The sequence below is a fragment of the Phytophthora infestans genome, genomic scaffold, assembly GCF_000142945.1.
Source record: "Phytophthora infestans T30-4 supercont1.27 genomic scaffold, whole genome shotgun sequence".
Taxonomy (NCBI): Eukaryota; Oomycota; class Peronosporomycetes; order Peronosporales; family Peronosporaceae; genus Phytophthora; species Phytophthora infestans.
The window spans coordinates 1,900,753-1,923,095 of NW_003303732.1; the positions used below are offsets into that span (position 1 = coordinate 1,900,753).

Consider the following 22,343-nt stretch of genomic DNA (forward strand, 5'->3'; position numbering starts at 1 on the left):
CGGCTATCTAAAAGTAATGATCACCATGAGGTACGGGACAATTGTCGCTTCATCTGCTCATAATAATGTATCCAATCAAACCGTTCAACTACAGGTCCGGATCCAGGGTGCACGTCAGAGATGCTGCATTATCTGCTGTCAAATGAATCACGACAGTGAAAATGGCAATCACACGCGTAAAGGGTACAAAACAAGCTTTGAGTGTGATATCTGCCATGTTTCACTTTGTCGCGCAGCAAGATGGAGTGACGGCGAGTCCTGTTTCGAAATTTTTCATCGTGAAAGGAAGCTGCCAGACCCATGCAAGGGGTCACACCATCTTAAGTCAACCAAGTCAAACGAAAACAGAGCACCGCCTCCATCCAGAAAGCGATCCAGAGTATTGGATCCTCCGAATCGACGAGCACCAAGCGTTCGCTTAACGAACAGGCATCGCCGACGATCATTGCGCTTGCAGCCAGTAGTCAAGGTGACAAGCCGAGCAAACAGCAATTTGTCCTAAACTTTAGGACAAACTTCAGTGAAATCAGTCTTAGGAGTGCAAGATTTCAAGTAGCGTAGTGAAGCCGATTCGATTATCACTGAGTCAAGTTCGTGAAGGATAACGAAGAAGACATGACAAACATTTATCTTGTTCCTTGCATTTGACTATAAATCTGCAGGACACATCAATCAGGGCCACTGAAATTTGGTCCTCATTTTTGTCCTTAAAAAAATCTTGTTGGGGTTATGGCGATTGGCTCTGCCTCTACTAGGAAGTACTTCCTAGTAGGAAGTACTTGAGATTTGGGCAAAACAATGAGTGTCTATTTATTTTGTCGCGCAGTGTACTATTAATACTACAGTATTAGATATTACTATGTAGTACCGATTTCACTTATTACCCGATAGTTACTAAAGTTATCTAGCGATCAACGGTATGCCATTTTTGCGTTCGAGCCGGTATTGGGGCCTGCGCTGCCGAACGCACTTCCACTAATATTGTCAAGCAAGAAAGCCCCGCTGCTGTTGCTCGAGCGCAAGTTTGCAGTCGAAGTCGACGTCGAGCTGGCTGACCCGTACGCGCGCTGATTAGCCTACCACCACCAAGCCATTTAGAAACTACGATACAGCATATCAATCTGGGGTACAGCTTACCTGATACTGATAACCGGAAAGCATCGGGAGAGCGTCTTCCTGATAAGCGTTACTTGCCGCAATGCCGCGAGTCGGGGCATAGGCGTAATTGGGCGTCGGAGGTTTATCGCGTGAATTGTTCGCCCCATAGCTGCCGCCAGACAAGGAAGCGGACGCTGAAGTGGCGGACGACGAGCGAAGACGTTGCCGTTGGGGCGTCGATTTCTTCTGTTGACGCGTAAAAAAGAGCAAGAGCGCGCTGGGGACGAACTCGGTCGAGAAGTGGATCGTGAATTCGTAGGCGATGTGGTGTACACCAACTGGGGTACGGTACTGCGACTCTTCGGACTCCATGTACCCTGTACCCATCCCGATCAAATACACCGCTTTAACTGCAAATAGGACGCAGAGGAGGATGCACACTGCCGTAATCTGAGTAGAATTGAGATCGTCAATCACAATAAAAAGCATAATCAACTCTTAATAACTGACGTACCCTCCGTAAAACCCGTTGTCTGGGCGAACTGGGTGGCAAAGAGAACGACGAACGTCCCTGGCGGTTGTGAGAGCTGTTGCCCATAGCTGCCGACGACAAGTCGAAGAAGAAATCTTCGTCTGGACTTTGATTGCGGAAGAAATCGATCAGTCGGATGCTATAGTAGAGAATGCCAAAGAGGCCCACGAAGTAGACGCCTCCTTGCATCAAGTCGCAGCCTCTCCACAGTCCTGCAGACGTGCTCGATAGAGCGAAAAGCAGCGCGAATCCCACGTATAACAGCACATTGAACAGGAAGAACAGTCTTCTGGGCCATGGATGGGCTTTGCCCCAACAGGCGTAACATAATTGAGCCCAGAAGAGCAACACGAGGCCATACATGGACACGAACAGCATGGAGGGGAGCCACAGGAACAACGCGAGTAGTCTGCAGTACACCGAGGTAGACGGTACTGCTGTCACCTTTTCCAGTGTAGCCACTTCAGTGACTAGAGAGCAGACACGCAACGTGGAGGCCACGAACAGCAGCAGGAACAGTCGATGGCGCATCTCGGAGCCAGTCGAAGCGGCTGCAGCGCCCTCTTCTTCCATTAGAGCAGACTCGGAGCCACCCACAACGTTCACTGGGGCTGGAGGTGCTTGGGGTACAGCCGAGTATGGTGCTTTGGTTGCAGGAGCAGTCCCGGGAGTCTCAGCGGCGGTGGTAGTACTGATGAGACGCTTGCGTTTGGCTGCATACTGACTGTAGAGGACGCGCCCAGACACGGCGCTTAGCAACAGGAACAGGAAGATTGTCAGCAACAATAGAAGTCGGTCGGCAAGACTCAACGCCTCTGCGCCTTCGCCCGCGAGGACGTCGGCGTCTACCATGACAGTTGAGGTGGTGCCTGCAGAGAATAGAACGATGTGAGGTGAGCACAAGCGTTAGAGAGGTTTACAGATACTGATAGATAGAGAGGCCAGAGAGGACTACGACGAGTGGTTTTTCACGTCGACACGTGCAGTAGATGGCGAGAAATCGATGCTGCAAGACAGAAGCCTTTACCTCGGAAGCGAAGGACGATGCCTTAGATTTAGCAGTGCACAGTCACCAGAGAACTTTTAGGTACACCACATAGTTGCGGTATGCTGCACAAAGGGTGAACCATGTATAGAGCGATATCCAAACTACGGTTCGAGAGCATCGAGTCACTCCACATCTTGGATGCAACTGCGCACATTCCGTGGCCGTTTGCACCTCCGCGCCATGTCCTCTGCTTCGTCCCTCTGGCATGCAGACTCGTCTGCTGCTCGTCACTCCAGCGTTGCAGTGTTCAACGAGTTCTTGCGCTCCACGCGCTCAGCTCTGACGCAATCGCCCACCTCGGTGCACATTTACATGGGTAACGAGGCCGCGGACGCCGACTCCATCGTCAGTTCCCTGAGCTACGCCTTCTTGCACTATCAGCAACATCATGAGACGTTGCATGTACCCGTATTGCCGATCCCCAGGAAGGAATTGGTGCTGCGTTGCGACGTCACTGCGCTGTTCCAGGAGCTGGGCGTGGACACTGACGCTCTTGTGTTTGTGGATGAGTTCCCATGGGCGATTACTTGTAAGAGCAAAGTGAAAGTCACGCTTATGGACCACAATGCACTCAGTAATAAGAAGATCCCGCATGTTGCCGGGCTCCAGGTGGTGGAGATTGTGGACCACCACTCGGATCTGGGTCGCCATTTAGACGCCGAGAAGAGAGAAGTGGCTTTTGCCGATGGCAACGCACTCGTGGCATCAACGTGTACTCTCGTAGCCGAGAGGTTGAAGGCGTCAGAGGCAAATGATGCGCTTAATCTCCTGTCCACGATGTTATTGGGCGTAATTGCACTAGATAGTATCAACTTCGACCCGAATGCGAAAAAGGTGACGCCGAGAGACGTCAAGGCGGCAGAGAAACTGGAAGAAACGGCGTTTGCAGAGAAAGAAGTTCTGTTTAAATGGCTCCAGGCAGAGAAGTTTAATCCTGCGCACTGGGGAAAATTTACGCTCGAGAATTGTCTTCAAGTGGACTACAAGGAGTTTACGTTCGAGACGGCAACAGGTGTCGCTAAGAAAGTCGGTATCAGTGCCGTGTTGATTGACTTGGAGGCTTTTGTGCGCAAGACTAAGGAAGCTGCTGCCTTGATTAAAGGCTTGTCTGCGTACTGTAAGCAGAACGAGCTATCGTTCCTGGTAGTGATGACTGTGTTCATGACGCCAGACGAACAACGCCACCGTCAGCTGCTCTTCTTCCAGGAAGCCGAAGACGAAGCTAAGCAATGCGTTGATTTTATTAAGAGCGAAGGTTCACTGCAAGTGGAGGTATTGCTGCTGCCGGAATCGCATCGCGATGACCACGTCGCTGCGTTCAATCAACTCAACACGGGCGCCTCCAGAAAGCAAGTCGCACCTTTGATCCAGCGTGCACTTGCTGAGCCTGCTGTTAAGCTGTAGGAGTCGACTAGGCTTTGTCAAAGCGTGACGATTGTTGTGTCAGCGGACATCGACATCGCTTCATATTATTTGCGTATCCTTGAATGCTTTTAGCGTAAGTGGAGCAAACGCACTAAATTTTAATTGCCTCATTCTTCTGGAATTCGGAGATGAGTCACCACAGAACGCTAACCTTGAAAGCCGGTGCAGTAAAATCAATAGACAGTCACATAGCGGATTTCGGTGGAAAGCCAACGGCCTCATTTTGCTTTGGGTGCTAAAGGACATTTCGGTTGGGACAGTATTCATTCGCCCTTCTTGTTGCTCTTGCTAGTCACGATATATGTACCGGTAGTGGACTCAGCTCTTCAAGTATTGCTGTAAACGCAAAGCGGATCGTCATCACGTGCTTGGAAGCTGGCCAGCCCGTCCTCTTTGTTGAAGAGATGCCTTGCGAATCAGCGACGTTTAACAGTTGAGCCAGCAGTCGTCGTCTCTTATTGGTCAATTGTTTGGATGCAGGGTCGACGCACTGCCGTCGCGACCTGGACTAGAACTGAAACTTCCAGTTGCGTCCGTTGAAGTTTTCAGAGCCTACCAAAGCCAAGAGAAAATATTCGTGCTCGCCATGCGACGGACGTGTATAGGCGAAATGCTACGTTGAATCGGCCTACAGTACAAGAACTTTGTATGGGTAAAATGCTGTTTTCGAAAAAAACGCTTCAGAATTCGCCGTGAGCAATTCGGAGCAATCGGCCACTGAACTCTACGCCCGACTGTCGCAATTGCAAGTCCATCGCCGGCTTCGACCTTGATTGCTGGGAGCTGCGAATTCCTCGCTCTCCGAGCTTCCTCGACAATATGGCGGGGCACAGCTGCTACGATTGTGATGCCGTTCTCGCCATGAAGCCAACCCCCTATCGGAAGCGCAATTTCCCGCACCAAAACCCGCCTTGCGAATCTTACACAGCCGCAACACAAACCTACACGTCAACATGCGCCTCGCAACGTATTCGCCGTGAAAGTGCCCCGTCTGTGCACTTCGACGTCGTTTTAAGACCAAATAAATGCGGCAATCATTGCGGAAAAACTGTCTCGCACAAGTAGACTTGACTCCACTATTGGCCAGCTCAGGCACCACGGATGTCAGGTGTTGACCCACAGGCAATTCCTTCGTCCTCCCCTTTTGCTCACGTTTTTTTCGCAAAAGCTCAGCCATTCTCCTTTTGCCTCGCTGCAGCACAGTGCTCCGTTCTACCTCGCCGTTTCACTCAGCAACTTCACGTCTCTAGCCATGCTGCCGACAAACACTCCGCTGGTCAACATGCAGAAGAAGAACACGAAGGATCAGGTCCTGGCCACCAGTGCGCTCAAGGACGCCATGGGTGCCGAGATGAAGAATCGCCACGTGCCCGTATACGTCAAGATGATGGCTGGCATGGCCGGTGGTGTCGCCGAAGCCTGCATTTTGCAGCCTCTGGATGTGACCAAGACGCGTCTGCAACTGGACCGCACAGGTCAATACAAGGGCATGGTCAATTGCGGCAAGACAATCTATAAGACCGAAGGCGGCCTGGCACTCTACAAGGGCCTCTCGCCTTTCGTGACCAATATGGTGCTCAAGTACGCTCTGCGCTTTGGCTCCTTCGCCTGGTTTAAGGAACAGATTGCAGGTGGCAAAGATAAGCCCATCACCCCCACGATCAACTTCACGGCCGGTTTGCTTGCCGGTTGCATCGAGTCGGTTATCATTGTGACCCCGTTTGAGGTCATCAAGACTCGCATGCAAAAGGAGGTGGGCGTCGGTCGTTTCAGCGGCCCCATCGACTGCACGCGACACATTGTGCGCAACGAGGGCATCCGTGCGCTCTGGAAGGGCAACATCCCCACCATGGCACGTCAGGGCAGCAACCAGGCCTTCAACTTCATGGCCTTTGCGTGGCTCAACCACCACGTATGGGACAAGCAGGACGGTGACGGCAAGACTCTGCCCACGTACGCTACGTTCATAAACGGTCTCATTGCGGGCTCCCTCGGGCCCATGCTCAACACGCCTATGGACGTGTTGAAGACGCGGTTGATGGCCCAGGAAACTGTGGCCGGACAGGAGCTCAAGTACAAGGGCTTCTTTGACGCCATGAAGGTCATTGCCCGGGAAGAGGGCGTCGGTGCCCTGTGGAAGGGTGTGCTCCCGCGTCTCACGAGGATGGCTCCAGGCCAGGCCATCACATGGTCTGTTGTCATGCGTGTGACCTCCATCTTCGAGAACCAGGAGCTGGAACTTGCTGACAACAAGATCAAAATGTAGAGCGACACAGTAGAGAGCTCTTGTCGCGTGCTCGAAGGCGAGCGATCACGTATCTGAGCTCTCTCTTCGTGCAGCAGGGAGAAGAGACTGACTTATTGAGATTCATTTACAGTAATAGTACTTTATGTGTGTTTAACATCTTGAAGTCTAACTATTTGCGTGGTGGCAATTACAGACCAGTGGCTTTTGTGGCCGCAACTTTCCAGTGGCAACTGGACCTGCACAGGATTTCGGAGGCCGAAATTTATCAGTGCGAGTGTTGAGTCATCGTTTTCACTTCAAGCTGTTTGCAAGATGCAATCCATCCAGCTTTGGCAAAAGGTCGGAAGATGCTCGTAGAAACTGGTTGCACCTTTTCAAAACTGTGGTTTCTATTTGCGTGGGCAGGCTATCTACAGTCATTTACAATGTTACAGTCTCCTTGTGCTCATCCACTAGATCGGGTTCGTCGAGGAGTATTGGCGCTGTACGAAAGTCGCTCTGTGGGCGGAAAGTCCTCTCGAATCTTAATCTCGATCTCGTCTTTAGAGAGGCCCATCGCACGATACTTTGCGATGGCGCCCAGCAGCTTATCTAGATGACGACTCGTGCTCGAAAGTCTCGGCGGCAGTCCGAAGCTGTCTCCGTTCGAGAAGAGCGAGCTCCGATCCAGAGCGTCACCCTCGCTACGAGCGGGTGTGTGCACGAGTGGCGGCGTCGGGTCATCCATCATGCCATATGGCCTTGCTACTTCATTGGCAATATCCTCGTCGTCTTCGTCACTCTCGTCCTCATCGTACTCGTCGTCGTACTCATCATAATAATCACTGCCGAGTGAGTACAACGAACTCTCGATCGGTGCCTGTTGCGGGGCGCTCCCGCTGCGACTGTTGCGGCTGCTTGTCCGCCGTGAACGCATCGACGAGCGCATCCCCATCACGCCGCTTCCAGTGGCGGTCATGGTTCCTCCTGCCAGTCGATGCCACGGAGCTCCGTGTTTGCAACACTCACACACGCCTCCGGTGTTTTCCCGTCCGTCCGGCAACTTTTTCATCTTCTTGTAGCTCGCGCAGCCACACGGTCCTTCCTCGGAATCTCGACCAAAGAGACACGAGCCTCGTCGGCCGACTCCTGCCCGTACACGTTGTGAGCGTCTCTCCATCTCCTCCCACAGCAATGTCCGTGCCGGAACAGGCTTAGTGGGCACCAGTCCTGCGGCTCTTTTCGCTGCATACTCTTTGGCAATTTCCAACAAAATTTTCTCAGCCTCGTGGATACGTCGAGCCTGGTCGGCAACTTTTTCACTCACTTTACTTGAGCTTTTGGAAAGCTCTTCTTCCTCGGTGGTAGGGTCCAGTGGCAACGAAGGGGTCATGGCTTTATCAAATGAGTTGGAACCTCGTGGCAGCTGCGAATCGGTTGTGGAGACCGCCGTGCCACAATCGCTCGTCACACCTTCACTCTGCGAACGAGAACGACGTTTGTGTTTGTGGTGACTCGGCTGTTGCAGTGACGGAGAGGACGGAGACATTAAGTTGCCAAAACCGCCCGGAGACTGCGACCGGCGTCTGGGTTTGTTGAATATGCTGACTCGGGACACTCGCTGCTCCCCCGACGATGCCAACTTGTTACCCATGGACGAAATATTGTGAATTTGGTGAAAAACCCGAGGCGAAAACCGCGAGAGTGCGCGTTGCGTGGTAAACTCGGAAGTGGCGTGAGCGTCTTTCGCCTACCGACGCGCCTGTGTGTCGGTGTCTCTGTCGGAGACTCTCGGTCTCCGCCGGCGGCTGCAACGTTTGTACTGCACTTGTCGTGGAGGTGAAACCGCGATGAAAGGCTCGACAGACGGCGCAGACCGTCGGAGTTCAGTTTAGTGTATTCCACAAAAAATCCACAAAATGACACCTCGCTTTACCGACAGACTTGTCTTTTGCAAAAGCGGTAAAATTCTAATTCTCTCTAACTTCAACTCTGACACTTGGCTTGAACGACTTTCTTGATCATGACACTATTCTTCGATAATAGAGCCCACGCAATCGGACGACGTGCGGATGGACCGAAATCGGCGCTTGCACTGCAAGACCCATGGTTTCCACTTCCGTGTATCACAACCTGACCTGTGGACCACGGCCTGTTATTGGGAAATCTTTGCGGCGGGCCTCGGTTGCCCACTAATGCGTAGTGGAAATTCCTACCTTGCCAAGGCTTTTTTTTTCAAGATGGAAAAGCAAGGCGAAAGGTACACAAAAGGTTTTTCGCTGTTGCCGTTGGCAAGTCCATCTTGGCATTCGGAATGTCATCGTGATATTCGGTTGTGGTGCTTTAGGGGCCTACAGTACTTGGAATGGGTGATTGCCACGCGAGCTTGTGGTTTGTCTGGATGTCATTGAATGAGATCCAACACGGACGTTGATCACCCTATCTACACAATAAATAGGAACGCGCGGCGAGTTTGGGACCACCGAGATGGAAAGCGTAGGTCTCCGATGGCGGATCAGATCGATGTGGGCAGCCACAGTCTTATTGACGCTGTCCATTCCGCTTCCTACCATGGTCAACTCGCCAGTTCTTGGCGTGGACGAAAAGAGGAGCAGACCCATGGAGAGGCACACACACAAAAAAAAATCGACAAAAACCGCTGCGGCGTTGACAATGACGACTGTGGAGGAGCAGAGCGCCTGTCCGTCTTAATATGTGATACTTCAACCACTGCAAGAGTTGAAGCTTCTAGCCGGTCCATGCGAGCCAGTCCGAAAGATCGCGACGAGGAGTTGACGTCGAAGTTGCGCCAGACGCGAAATCGTACGGCACCTCCCGTGCGACAACAGCGCAAATTGCATGGCGTACCATGCAGCCGAGGTTTGCACCCAGCGTGTGTGGGAAAGGAATGCAAGTGGTCTAACACATCGTGAATGGTCTCGCTGGGTGAAGATAAAAATCATCGGTATCGGATGAGGTCACCTTGCAAATCGTGGCGGTATGGATGGAGAATGAAGCCTGTGAATAAGATGACACACGCACTCGGTTCAGAGCGGCAAAGCTGCTTGGCACATAATAGTCCGCCCTGGTGACAAGTAACGTGGCCGACTAAGAAATCGCGTTCAAGACCATGTCGGCATTTCATCTGTTGAAACCAGAATACTGTAAGGGATCGATGTCTACGACAGCCTTTAACGTTTTCGGCGGCAACAGAAGTTACAACCGAAGAACCCCTGTTTTACGATACTTTAAACTGTGCAAGCAATCTGTTTCACTCTCTTTCTCAGCTTGTTCCACGCTCGAACAGTCAGATAAAAACCGAGTGGGCGTCACCAAGCTGTCGGCCACCCATTTGGTGGTCGGTAAGTTATCGAAGTTACCGACGGTAACTTCGATCAGGGGTCCGCAAGGAGATACCCCATAATCCTTGATTTGCACTATATACACAACAGAAAGTGTGATGGAGAGGCTCATCGACGATCACCAACAGACATACATTTTCAATGCACTGTTATCGGTTGGCCAGTTGCTTTTAGTGACTGGGAATAGAACTTTGCACGTGTCACTTGTACATGTACTTTGTATCGACTGCTATGGTTATCGTCCCATTTTTCGCGAATCCATACATAATGGCCATAAATTATTGCCATCCTTATGGTCATACCGTTGGTTCTTACGTGCTGGTAGTGCTACGCAATAGGGATTAATTCGAGATTATGGGCCCACACCAATAGTAGGTATCGATTCGATACAAATTTCAGATGAGAATGTTTTATTTTGGACGACCTTAGCGTCCAGGTTTCCCAGATTGAAAAAATACTCAGAAATCTGATTCTCCATGGATAGTCCAGCTAGGGAGCCAGGTTTCGCCCAGGTTTCCTTTTAGAGAACGGAATCAGACTTGGTAATTTACATTCGGAATCTTAAATGACCGAATCAGGTATTTTTCAGGTATAAAACCTGGGATACTCATGTGTGCACGACTTAGGCTAAAGTGGAAATGATCGTAGGCAGTCGACGTCGGAACTCACCGCAACCAATCGTTTTCTTCACCGTTTACCCAGGTATTTTACAGGTTTTAAAACCTGGGCAAATCATGTGTGCGCTACTTAGAAAATTTCTAGAGTGATGGCCGCTGCGGTGTGTCGGCGTTCACGCTCATGGTGGCGTACCACGAATGTACCATTATCGACTTCTGCCACATACAGTCATTGTCCAGGTTTTGCCCAAGAATTGACCATGTATTAAAATCGTTAGTGTCTACATGCATGTTGCACTGACGGATATGCACGAATAACTAGCGCGGCCTCAACTTCATGACTGCGTGCAGCATCTCCCACCTCAGCTTCGTAATACCAGCTGGGGACACATCGCTGGGGGATTCGCTGCTCACGCAAGTCCAGAAAAACCGGCACACAAACACACCGCAACTGTCACTGTCCGTTTGCACCGGCTCGGTTACTTCCAAAGCTTTGTAGGAATCGTCACGTAGAGGCCCAGTACGGATTTCTTCAGCCATCTTCTGCAACCGTTTCTTGTTTCTCTTACCGCCCATGCTGTCGTACATCTTGACAACCTTGGTGTCTCGGTCAACCACGAGGCATCCCAATGCGTGCCACCAAAATTGATAGGAAGAAGCACGAATTGGTGCGAGGCAACACTTTCACCAACTTTGTCGAGCGTGCTTGTAGAGATACGACTTTTGGTGGCCTTTGGTTGGGTTCCATTCTTGGCATCTTTGGCTTTTTTGGGGGGCGGAATGACGACTGTACAATTGTTCTTGTACCGTGCGAGACAAACCGCAAAAGCACGCATGGCATTATCGTTTAGCCAAGCGGAATCTCGAAAGCAAAAGAGATTGTTGTACGTCAGGTCGAATCCGAACCCAACCAGCGGTGTATACGGCCAACACTCCAGTATCTTTCCCATTATAATACCCGCTGAAGCGGAGTCACTGACCGCGGGTTTAACAGTGCTATTCAACCAGGTACAGCAAAGAACAGCATTGCGACAAGTATCTTGTAGCCCCCACAAGGATTTCATAGCTTCCAGTTGCTCTCTGGTGAACTGACCAGCTTTTTCAATTGACACCACGTAACTCTCGATGCTGCCCATTCGTTCACCGTCACTGTCCAACTCAATTTCTTCATCTAGCGCCAATCCGCCCCTCAACTTATCCAACGCATCATCAACAAGCGATTCGACTAGCCGGAATCGCACTCGATCTGGCACGTAATCTCCGTCGACGCGCCACTGAATTGACCTTCCCTCACCATTCTTGTTGACTGGAAAGGTAGTAAGGAAAGACCCAACTTCGCGAACTCCAGGCATGATCATCCATAGAGTAGACACCACATCGCAGACGTCGTTATCTCTTAAAAGAGCGCGTAGTTTCATCCCGTTATTGTACTCTTTTAGTGCTAACGCCGCCTTCACTTTCATCGCCGAACGATTCAAATTAAGTCGCCCGGCCCTTCTGACCTTACCATTCAGCTTGATTTTTGGTGGTTGGGCTGCGGTCGTAGACATCTCTGCTGCTTGAGTCGCAGGACCAGCCACCTGAGTGGGCGGTACGTCGTCGGAATCATCCTTGGTAGCCGCATTCGCATCGCTAGCCTCAGTATCTTGCTGTTGTTCAGAATCCACCCCTGCTCCACTTTCACCTGCTCCTCCATCCGAGTTGTCATCATCATGTCTGTTGTCACCGTCTCGATTGGGGGCAGAATGCTCTGCCGTGGGTTGTCCATTCCTCATGTTGTACCACCATTGATCCAACTGCGACATCGCACTAGCGAAGGCATCGTCTTCGAACCTCGCAAGCTCACCACTGATGCGACTAAGTGCCTGCTGAGCACGTCTGTATTTCTCCGCTTCACTCACCCTTCCACCAGCAGATTGTGAATGGGCTTTGTATATCTTAGCCACAAACGGTGCCGCCACCTCTGTCAACTCCTGTTGCGAGAGCCGGCTTTGACCAAACCACCTGCAAAAAACATACCTGGTTAATACCTGATGAAAACATGGCCAATACCTGGACGCAAAGTCAACATACCTTGGCGCAATTGTCGAGAGCGGGATAATGAATGGGTTGCCACAGCGCTTTCGGTACATCATGACGTGTCTGCAGGGAAGCTTCATGGTCTGAGCAAACTCACAGTCGCACAAGTAACCCTCTTTCTCGATAAGATACTCACGTTTACCACCGCTGACAGTGACAGTAGTGCCATTGTCGGTAAACGTGTAGTTGTTAGCAACAGCATCATCCGTAGCAACATCGTATTGAGCATTGATCGCTGCCGCCACCCAACGTGTTGTCATTCCCAGCGCTACATTCATTTCTTCTGAGTAGGACACGTCCCGTAAGGTGCCAGGCATCTCGACCTTGGACCGATAGTCTTCCTCTTTGCGTCGCTGGTAGTCCAAAAGCACCTTCAAACTAGCTCTCATTGTAAAGTGGCCTTTGAGATGCCGTTTGAGCTTACCAAATAGGCTCTCCACGCGGTTGTTGGTGTGATTTCCGAAGTGAGGCAGATCAACGCGATACGCCATCACCCACATCTCGCAGCAGTCGTTCCAGTTTTTGTCAAAATACTCCCACAGATCGGTGCGATCATCTCGGCAAGCGAGGCTCTTAAACTCTTCACGGTGCATATGGTAGTCTTCCTCTGTCCTGGAGTAAGTCATGTTGGTGATGGCGTGTTTCATCTGCGCTAAAACATCCTCGTCGTAAGCACCGTATGACTTAGATTTTCTGATCGTCTCATGCAACCACTTGATCACGTGAAAGTGGCAATACAGCACACGAGCTTCGGGAAGCTTCTTGCGAACCACCTTGACTTCGCGCATGTCCTTGTCGACGATCACAATACGGACGAACCGCCAGTGTTCGTTCGCACGCTTGAAATGATCCAAGCACTTTGTTATATGCCAGTCACCGTTCGTTTCGATTAACGAATACTGGACAGGCTGGCCTTGGCCAAACTGGTCCATACCAACCATCGTAAAAAGCTGGTAGTTGTACCTAACCATACACAAAGTCTGGTCAAAATCTGGTCATACCTGGGATAAACCTGTCCAATTACTACCATGCAACTTACTGATTGGTTTTGTGCGTACAGTCCATTTGAATCACCTCGGGGAAGTTGTCCAACATCGCACGCATATGCCCACTAGTGAAGGAAAGCACACCGGTATCTCCACGTGCACTTTCGTGCACCGAAGAAACATTTGCCGATGACTCTCTGTTGAAGTCCATAATCATCTCAGCCACGGCATCGTTATCAGACAACTCCACACCTGCGAACGCATCAAGTTAGAGGGGAACAAGACGACAAGACATGTAATCAAACCAAACATTTACCTTGATTACGCAGCCGGCGAAGTAGATTGTGCACATCATCCATGGAGACTCGGTGCTTTGAGTTCTCTCGAATGTAGTTGTACACGCTTGTGGTCCCGGCTTCGGATTCAACCAGCAGCTCAATACCTGGCATCAAAGGTGAGTCCGCCGGAACCTGGCGAATACCTGGATAAGACCTGTAAATGTCTTCGGAGACACGATGATTATGGGCGTACACTTCACGCTTCATCACAACGCCCCATTGACCGTCACTACGCTTGGTAGCTTGAGCCAGCATCTGAAACGGACAATCGGTAGTACTCAGCTTGTGTGACGTCCGCTTTCCCGTTGATCTGTCACGTTCGGACCACCCATGCGTACAGATAAACTTGCGCTGATAAGGTTCCATCTCTGCAGGGACGAGAGGCAACTCTGAGTCAGGAAGCCCTTGGTACCTCACTTGGCGCCGAAGATCAGCATTCCTGCGGGCTATATTGATCACCTCTTTCACCACGATTTTTTGGCGCGTCGCCTCCATGTATTCCTTGAGAGACTGCTCCAGCGAGGCCCACGAATCCTGATGCGCCTTAAATACAGGGACCTGAACCAGCTCTTCTTCTTCGACATCGGAGACGGTTCTTTTCTTTCCTTGACGACGCTTTCTCGTTGGTTCCGTCTCCACTTCATCTTCTTCCACTTCACCCTCTTCCCCTTCGCCCGAAGCGACCTTTTCCTCCTCTGCATCCTCTTCATCTTCCACCGAATCGTCCTCTTCATCGCCCGTAGGCTTCTTTGCTTCACTCGACGTGTCCACACCTCCCTGCCCTTCCTCGCCATCTCCTCCTTCATCTGCGACGTCTTCTGTTGCCTCCTCCACTCGCTCTTGAGCATTGCTGTCCTCTGCTACTTCAGTTGGACTAGGGCGAGATGTCTCCATACTTTCTCTGGCGTGTGCTCTCTCTGAGCGCGTACGCGCCGCACGCAAGAGAGCGAGGTTAGCCTGACGAGCTTCCTCGGCCACACGCTCTTGCTCTGCCATATTCGCCTTGATCTGGGCAGTCTTGTTCGTGCGTGCCATCCTCGGGGCGTGGGGGGGGGGCTGCCACGTGTCTCCCTAACTGGTGGCTAGGAATCAAAAGAAGAAAATGAGAGTAATTTAAACCGTTAAAACTCTACCTGGACAATACCTGCCGGTATACCTGGACAATAACTGAGTGATAAAACCTGGACAAGAGGGGTGCCGTTTTATTTTCTACAAATTTGTATAAACTTCACAGGCTTCACTCCAAGTAAAGGTTTGGCATGGGTATAAACTTATAGAACCTTGGTGTACGAAAAAAAAAAATGCTTGCTTTACAAATGCAAGAGATGTTTTTTTGAAAATTTACTTTTTTCAGCTTTTCTTACACGGCTAGGTGTTGTGCTAGAATATCACTATTATCGTATTTGCAGATCTTAACAACTATAAAGAGGTCTGTAATCAAAGCTGTCGAGGCCCACGGCGGCATTATCCGTCCACCTCTAGCCCTTGTTCAATAGAAGCTGCAGTGGTTTCAATGCCTTGCTACTGCCACTTGACGCAGCATCAAGACGCTGAGGATCCCGGACATGGTGATTTTGGAGCTCTCGGTATTTTTCGCGAAGTGATAAGTCCGCTCGTATGTGTCGTTAGGCCGTATCGGGCCAGCCGCCGCGGGCGTCAGTAGTGGTGGACTCGACCGGCCCAAAACTTCCCCGAGCAGAGCGGAGATAAGTAAATAAGTGGACGATAAGTAGACGAGCAGAAGAGTAGAGTATAATGTAGGTAGAGCGAAGTTAACCGCAGCAGCTCACTCAACGCCGCGGCGACGAAATAAAGTGCCCTCGCGCGGTGGTCGCCGCAGCTGGTGAGCTCGCTGTGAAATTGTAGTTGTGAGCTTTTGAAAGAAACAATCTTTCCGGTGATAGAAAATGATATCCTCACTCAAATCGTATTACCTTCTTAAACAGATTTACAAATTCTGGATGTGCTGGAGTTTAGTGTGGTAATGTATCTTATCTGTATATGATTGTTAGAGCAGATACGGTAAAATTCAACCGATTTACAAGTGCTCGAGTCTAGTTTAAAAAATAAGGTGTTAAAATCTGCAAAATGTAAAGCAGCAAGAAGAATAAAACACTCGAATCCTCCCGGCTGATTGGAAATGACTACGAATTTGTAAGTTTTTATTAAAAGTAGCGTTTAAGAGAACAAAAGACCCCGCTGGTGGTAAGGGAGTTGGTGCGAAGCCTTTGGCTTTCCAGGGCTACTAGCGCTGCGCAGCAGCACTACCAGCCCAACCCTCTAATTTTCCATAATAGAGCACAGATCCAGCGAATTTTGATTTCTTGACATGCAGTGGGTGCAAAAATCGAGGATCGACGTAGCAATAAATTCAATCACTAAATCGCCCACCTGGGAATCGAAAACTTTGCTCAATCCAAGATTAACTTGGTAGTGCGATTAATCCTGGTAGTGCTACCCCAATAGATTTAATTCGGGGCGGCTTTGGTGTGTGCTCCTTAATAATAATGCATACACATATAATGAGCGGACGTATAAAATCATCGCTTCGAATCGATGACTCGGGGTTTACTAATCCACGTAGGTAAAATCACTGAGATTGATAAATTCTAGCAGGAAATGCAACAGCTGGCAGCTCCTTTTTCATATTTTGGTTGATCTTTTAATCTAGGAAGTGAGTATTTTGCCCGAATGGGGACTGTCTTCAAACCTACACCTAGCCGATCTTTTGCTCCTCTCCGATGTGCTGATTTTTTTTTACATCCGTCGAGCGTATAGCGTATACCTGGTAAATACCAAAGCCTCTCAGAACCACAAATCCCCCCCAGTCAAAACGCGCGGCACCAGCGGGAGGAATATGGCGGCGCAGGCACGTAGCGCGCAAAAGCGCCCACTGGGATCTGCGGACGAGAGTGACAGCAGCGAGGGGAATGAGTCAAGCGGATTCTTGAGTGAGTTACAGCCGTCTCCAGGTCCCAATGGATCCGAGATGCTCGGCACATCTAGTAGCGCGAGTGATGGAGCTGGGCAACAGCTTGTTATCGCTCCACCTCCAGAACAGACCCAATTCGAGTCGTGGAAAGCTTTTGATGACTATCTCAGGGTGTACCAAGCGCAATCGTTCCAGGTAACTTTGCACATTTAACAGCCATCTTCAAAGCACATAAATACTCACTATATTTTGTAGATCTTTCGGATGCGGACAAACACCACTGCGGCTGATCGAAACGCAAAAATGGACGTACAGAGATCTAAGGCACCTCGAATTCCCGTTGAGTGGGTACAGTACGCTCGGACTTTTGTTTGTACTCATCATGGCAAATATTTCTCGACAGCGACTAGCGAACGACCACGGCAAGAAACTCGGGCCCAAGGCTGTAATGCACAGGTAAGACCTTGGCTTAACTCTCCAAAACACTCTCATTTTGGCTGAATCGGGCAATTTCTGTCTGAGTTGGGCAATTCTGGCTGAGTCGGGCAAGTTTCGGCTCAGTTGGGCATGCTGGGAATTGGTTGGCCACTTTGGAATCATAATCATTGCGCTAAGCGCTAATGACTCATCTCGTGTCTTTAACGTCCCACAGATCAATACGTGCGTCCAAGTGGTCGACAAAGTTTCGAAGAGGTTTGCTGTCAAGATAACGAAGTGTCGTTTGGAGCATAACCACCGGCTATCTGAATATGCATTCACGGGGCACTCTTCTACTCGCGTTTCCATCCCCAACAAAACCTTGCAAACCGTCGATGAACTCCGAAAGGCGGGCGCTAAGAAGACGAGTATTTTGAAATTTATTAAGGAAAATTCGGACAGCAACTTAACTGCTCAGGACGTCCAAAATCTAGTTCGCAAATTGAAGGATCGTGAAAACGGAAAGGGGCCATCTTCCAGCGCAAAACGGATGAAGACGTGGATGTCAGAGTTTGGTGACCGGCCCGGGAATGTCGGTCGTATATTCGTTGATGAAGTGGATGGAAAGGTACTATTACATTTATAATTGGTTTTAACTATTGTCTGAAAATTGTGCAATTGTCATGGTAGAAAATTGCCACGTGCATGACTCTTCAAACGAAACACATGCGGTCTCTCTTCAAACAATTTCCAGAAGTCCTTCTGATTGACGCAGCGCACGGGACAAATCGCTCGAAGTACAAGGTCTTCTCCTTCATGGCCCACGATACGTTCGGAAAAGGTCAATTTGTGCAGCACTCTCTGCTACAGAACGAGCGATGGCCGACGTTGCTAACAGCGCTCGAGAAATTTACGGCTAACAACCCTGCATGGACAAAGTTGCAGTGTATCATTATTGACAAGGACTTCACCGATTTGTCAGTGTTGAAGAAGGCCTTCCCCAACGTTGCTATTTTGCTCTGCCAGTTCCACGTTCTTAAATATTTGCGAGAAGAAATCGCATCGTCCGACTACGGATTCAGTTCATGGCAGAAGGAGCAGCTACGAGGTGTTATAAGCCTACTGGTTTACGCAAAGACGGAGACCGAGTACGTGAAACATTTCCAGTATATGGATCATCTAGTCGAAATGGGGAAGCAGATTTCAGACTATGCGGCGCCAAATTCTGTTGGGCAAGTCGGACACAGGTCGGGTTTAGACGGGCAACTTGATCAAGAGTCGGGATTAGACCTGGAAGAGCATGGTATGCAGTCAAACGATGCTGAAACACTACCGAGGCGTGACCGACACCCGTTTATTGCCTACTTTGTCAAGAATTGGGACGAATGCCGAGATTTGTGGTGTGCTCATAAGCGGCAAAACACGGTGACGCTTGGAAATAATACCAACAATAGGTTGGAGGCGTCCTGGAAACAGCTGAAAGAGTGGGTGAATTCATTCATGGCTGTGGATGAGTGCATTGCCTCGATCATGTACTATCAGAGCCTGCAAGAGAGGAGATACATGGACGAGGTCTACAAGAAAGTCAATGTGCAGCACGCCGGTTACGACAATGAGATGATTTTGGTTGCGAATCTCGTCAGCGAGCACGCGTGTGAGTTGATATATACTCAGTATTCGTACGCGCTTGGTCGTGCCTCGTACACGTTCTACGAAGGGTGCCCTGGTGTATACTTCGTGAAGAGCACTTGCAAAGATGACGACGCGCTTGATGAATTATACACGGAGTACTCTGTATTAAAGCGTGATTGGACGTGCTCATGTTTGTTCATGAGTACGCGCCTTATACCATGTCGCCACGTTTTTTTTCTTCGTAGAGCTCTACAGATGAAAACAGTTATCCCGACGCAGTTAATGCATCAGCGTTGGCTACTTTCGTCTGTCCGGTCAGCAATTGATTTCGAAAGCACCAATGACAGTGCGTCTCCTGTGGAATCATTTGCTGTGCGTCGGGTAATGATTGTCGATGAGCGTCCCTGGGATTCAAACCGTAAATATATTCCGTCAGGACCAGAAGATGCTGTACCGAACCTACCGTCTGTTTCGTCGCAGTCCTCTACCCAACTGGCAGGGCTGCAGGTTCGACAAACCAACCATACGCCTGAACCGAGAGTTAACAGCTCGTCTGTCTCGCCAAATGTCGAGTTGGATAGTGAGTGGGATGATCTCAGTCAATCAGGCCAAGTCACAGAGTCGGGTAACCATTCGGGTGAGTCGGGTAATCAGTCGGGTGAGTCGGGTAATCAGTCGGGTAACCAGACGGGTGATATGAGCACTCAATTACCAGTTTCAGAAGCTGCTTCAAACGAACCGTCGGCAACAATGCAACTTGCTCAAGATAGCGACTTTGAAATTGCACGTCCTCCTAGATCACGTGGACGCCCAAAACAGTCAGCGAAAGCTAAGAAGGGTGCACGAAGTAAGGCGGTCGCGCGTGTCCAAGATGACTCGGAAATGTACGCATCACAGCTTAGCCTGGCAAACTTACAGTACACATTTGACAACCAGCCATCATACGATTCAGCAGCAGCACTTATATCCAGATTCAAGTTGTTCGAGTTTACCAAAAGTCCTAAAGCCCCGATTGCTCGAATGTTAGCGACGCTACCTCCAGCTAAGCAGGTGACACCAAACGAGTCGAACATGCGCATATTTCGTGCCGATTATATTAGAAGTGTTTCGACAAAGTTTCCGCTCTCCAAAAAAAGCGGTCGGACAAGGGTGCGGGTAACTTGGGTGAAAAAATGGTGGTGGTGGAAGTTATTGGTGTCGGCACCTACTCTACAAAGACACTGGGTGTGATGAAAATGTGGCATAAGGCAAAGATGATGACTATACTTGTGGAGAAGGCCGTTAGCTGGATCGAAACGGTCGACTTCCCTCTCCATATGCCCTCGTGCTTCAAAGTCAATCAAGACCCCAATCTTATTGAGAAGCTGAAGTCCATCCCGCTTCTTTCGACTCAGGTATGAATGTTCTGTATGACACGCCTTTATTAATACTATTTACTAAGACGTGCATTTGTTTACTGACGCAGGCAGAAGCACTGGAACTGGTTGGGAAATCTGCGCTGGGCGACAACTCAGTTGACATGTTGATGTCGAATCTGTTCGCATCAAGGGCCGAAGTGATTGCGGTACACACAGGCCTCACTGGGAACGTCATGAATGGCTACGCTTCTGTTGAAACCATGCACAATATTTTCCTTGACGTGACCACAGAGAAAATTTTGATCCCAGTGATATGTGGAAAGAATCACTGGTGCTCAATCATGATGGATCTTTCACGAAAAGAAGTCTTTATCTACGACCCGATGAATTCCACCTACGGGGTCAACATTCGACCACTTGCCGAGAAGTTGGTGGCGATGCTACCTGATTTCGTCCCAAGAAAATATCGAACCCGTGCCTACCAAAGTGATCTCGGAGTGCAAGTCGATAACTACAACTGTGGGATTTACATGCTAGTAGCCTTCGAGATATTTTGTGGCGCCGAATGTCTTAGTTTGCTGAGTAAAAAGGAGATTCAGTATCTGCACTTTAGATATCTGTGCATGTGCATTTAACGATAACAAATTTTTTATTAGCTCATTTTTCTAATGCAGACTAGTGCTGGATGTTCGCAACAATTTCATTTGATGGATACCTGGATGTTATGCATGCTATAGCAAAATGTCAGAATGCCACACACGTGTGTTCTTCTCTCTACATGCTCTCATTGAGCTTCCGGCTATACGTATATTTTCGAGGACACTTCATAAGATGACCCTCCGGCTCTAGCTAAGTCGGGCATATTCGGGCATGCCTGTCGGGTCAATTCTGGCACGGATGTCCTGTCGCGTGTTGCCTATTCGGGCAAAATAACGAGTGCCTTTAATCTAACGAAGCCTCACATAAACACATTAAAGTTGATCTTAATGCATAGCTAATAGCAGAAGTCAATTCACCGAAAGCACATTTCTATTCTAGTCATTTAGAGATATAAAAAGATCATGTATCTCAAAACGTGCGCTACCAGCCCAATTCTCTAGTTCGGCTTGTGTGAGTACAGCAATAGCAGGTACTGTGCACCAATAGCAGGTACTATTCGATGCAAAGATCAGGTGGTTTTCATAAATACGCAAAAAGGAACTACAGTCTTTTGCCCTAATAAAGAACCCCTAATATATATACAAAGCACAAGGTCATTCGGTTGAACAGGCAAAAGCTCGAGCGGCGAGAACTGAAAAGAGAATAAAGCTAACGTCTGCTTTTATTAGTAAACCAGTGTGGCGCCAACAATGCTCGATCGTCTCTGGTGAGAGCTCATGCCACGCCTCAGCACACCACTGAATCCCACGAAGCATTATAACTTTGTATGGCTGTCTTGTGCCATTCTCAATATCGTCCAGCGCGAAGTGCATTTTCTTCGCTAAAACATTGCGCTTGACCCAGTATACGATACGTTGGTCAAGTGGCTGTAGCTTTGACGTAGTGTTTAGCGGAAGTTTAGCGACGCGTACATTTTTAAGCTCTAGTCCTGTTTCAGAATGAGAGGAAGCATTGTCGACTAACAGCAAAATACGTCTGTCAGAGGCGCGCATGGCATTATCCAGATCTAGTAACCATGTCTTGTACAATTTGGTTGTCATCCAGGCCTTTTTAGACGATTCGTATTCGATGTCTTGAGGTTTCTGGTTGAGCCAGCGTGGCTTAGCGGACTTTCCGATAAAGAGCAGTGGCAGCTTGCTGTCGCCAGTAGCATTAGAGCACATAACTAGAGTAAGCCGCGACTTGTTTTGCTTTAAGGCTGAAGCCTTGTTCAAGCACATCGATCCGCGCGGTACATTGTCGTAGTAGAAGCTGGTTTCATCCATGTTAAAGACGTCTGTCGATGCGTAGAGGCTAATAACTTGGCGAAGTCGTTTAAAGTCAGATGCTATCGCTGTGAGATCCACTTCTCCAGATTCCCCATTAGAGCGTCTCCAGCGAATTCCATACCTAGTTTGTAGATGGCGCAGCCACGACCATCCGAGGCATGGGCGCGATGTCATCGGGATGCGAATACGTCCGAGCAGTCTACGTGCATAGCCAATAATCATGCTACCCGACAGGGCCAGCTGGTACGCTTCGCAAAAGTAAGGAACTAGACTACACACTGGTCAAGACACAGCTGGTGTAGCGGGCGGCGCTTCTTGCGAGCCAAACACTCGTGGGTCAGTTGGCGGAGGGAGCTCTCGGACT

At 49.5% G+C, this 22,343-nt stretch overlaps 6 protein-coding genes across 6 annotated transcripts; 2 read left to right on the forward strand and 4 right to left on the reverse strand.

The window, feature by feature from the left end:
* Nucleotides 1-819: 819 nt before the first annotated feature.
* On the reverse strand, nucleotides 820-2,501 carry PITG_12852 (uncharacterized protein; the record flags this gene model as incomplete). Its single annotated transcript, XM_002900180.1, has 4 exons — nucleotides 820-1,076; nucleotides 1,138-1,548; nucleotides 1,613-1,640; nucleotides 1,707-2,501. The coding sequence occupies 4 exons, from the start codon at nucleotides 2,480-2,482 to the stop codon at nucleotides 912-914; spliced, it is 1,380 nt and encodes a 459-aa protein (XP_002900226.1).
* A 357-nt stretch (nucleotides 2,502-2,858) lies between these two features.
* PITG_12853 (uncharacterized protein) lies at nucleotides 2,859-4,082 on the forward strand (the record flags this gene model as incomplete). Its single annotated transcript, XM_002900181.1, has 1 exon — nucleotides 2,859-4,082. One exon carries the CDS (start codon nucleotides 2,859-2,861, stop codon nucleotides 4,080-4,082), a length of 1,224 nt encoding a protein of 407 aa, XP_002900227.1.
* A 1,273-nt stretch (nucleotides 4,083-5,355) lies between these two features.
* PITG_12854 (Mitochondrial Carrier (MC) Family) lies at nucleotides 5,356-6,369 on the forward strand (the record flags this gene model as incomplete). Its single annotated transcript, XM_002900182.1, has 1 exon — nucleotides 5,356-6,369. The coding sequence occupies one exon, from the start codon at nucleotides 5,356-5,358 to the stop codon at nucleotides 6,367-6,369; it is 1,014 nt and encodes a 337-aa protein (XP_002900228.1).
* A 427-nt stretch (nucleotides 6,370-6,796) lies between these two features.
* On the reverse strand, nucleotides 6,797-7,984 carry PITG_12855 (uncharacterized protein; the record flags this gene model as incomplete). The annotated part of the gene is made up of 4 exons (XM_002900183.1): nucleotides 6,797-7,091; nucleotides 7,191-7,680; nucleotides 7,747-7,849; nucleotides 7,949-7,984. 4 exons carry the CDS (start codon nucleotides 7,982-7,984, stop codon nucleotides 6,797-6,799), a joined length of 924 nt encoding a protein of 307 aa, XP_002900229.1.
* A 2,643-nt stretch (nucleotides 7,985-10,627) lies between these two features.
* Nucleotides 10,628-11,772, reverse strand: PITG_12856 (uncharacterized protein; the record flags this gene model as incomplete). The annotated part of the gene is made up of 4 exons (XM_002900184.1): nucleotides 10,628-10,897; nucleotides 11,095-11,250; nucleotides 11,302-11,405; nucleotides 11,460-11,772. The coding sequence occupies 4 exons, from the start codon at nucleotides 11,770-11,772 to the stop codon at nucleotides 10,628-10,630; spliced, it is 843 nt and encodes a 280-aa protein (XP_002900230.1).
* A 9,693-nt stretch (nucleotides 11,773-21,465) lies between these two features.
* On the reverse strand, nucleotides 21,466-21,976 carry PITG_12860 (uncharacterized protein; the record flags this gene model as incomplete). The annotated part of the gene is made up of 3 exons (XM_002900185.1): nucleotides 21,466-21,485; nucleotides 21,565-21,811; nucleotides 21,878-21,976. The coding sequence occupies 3 exons, from the start codon at nucleotides 21,974-21,976 to the stop codon at nucleotides 21,466-21,468; spliced, it is 366 nt and encodes a 121-aa protein (XP_002900231.1).
* Nucleotides 21,977-22,343: the final 367 nt, after the last annotated feature.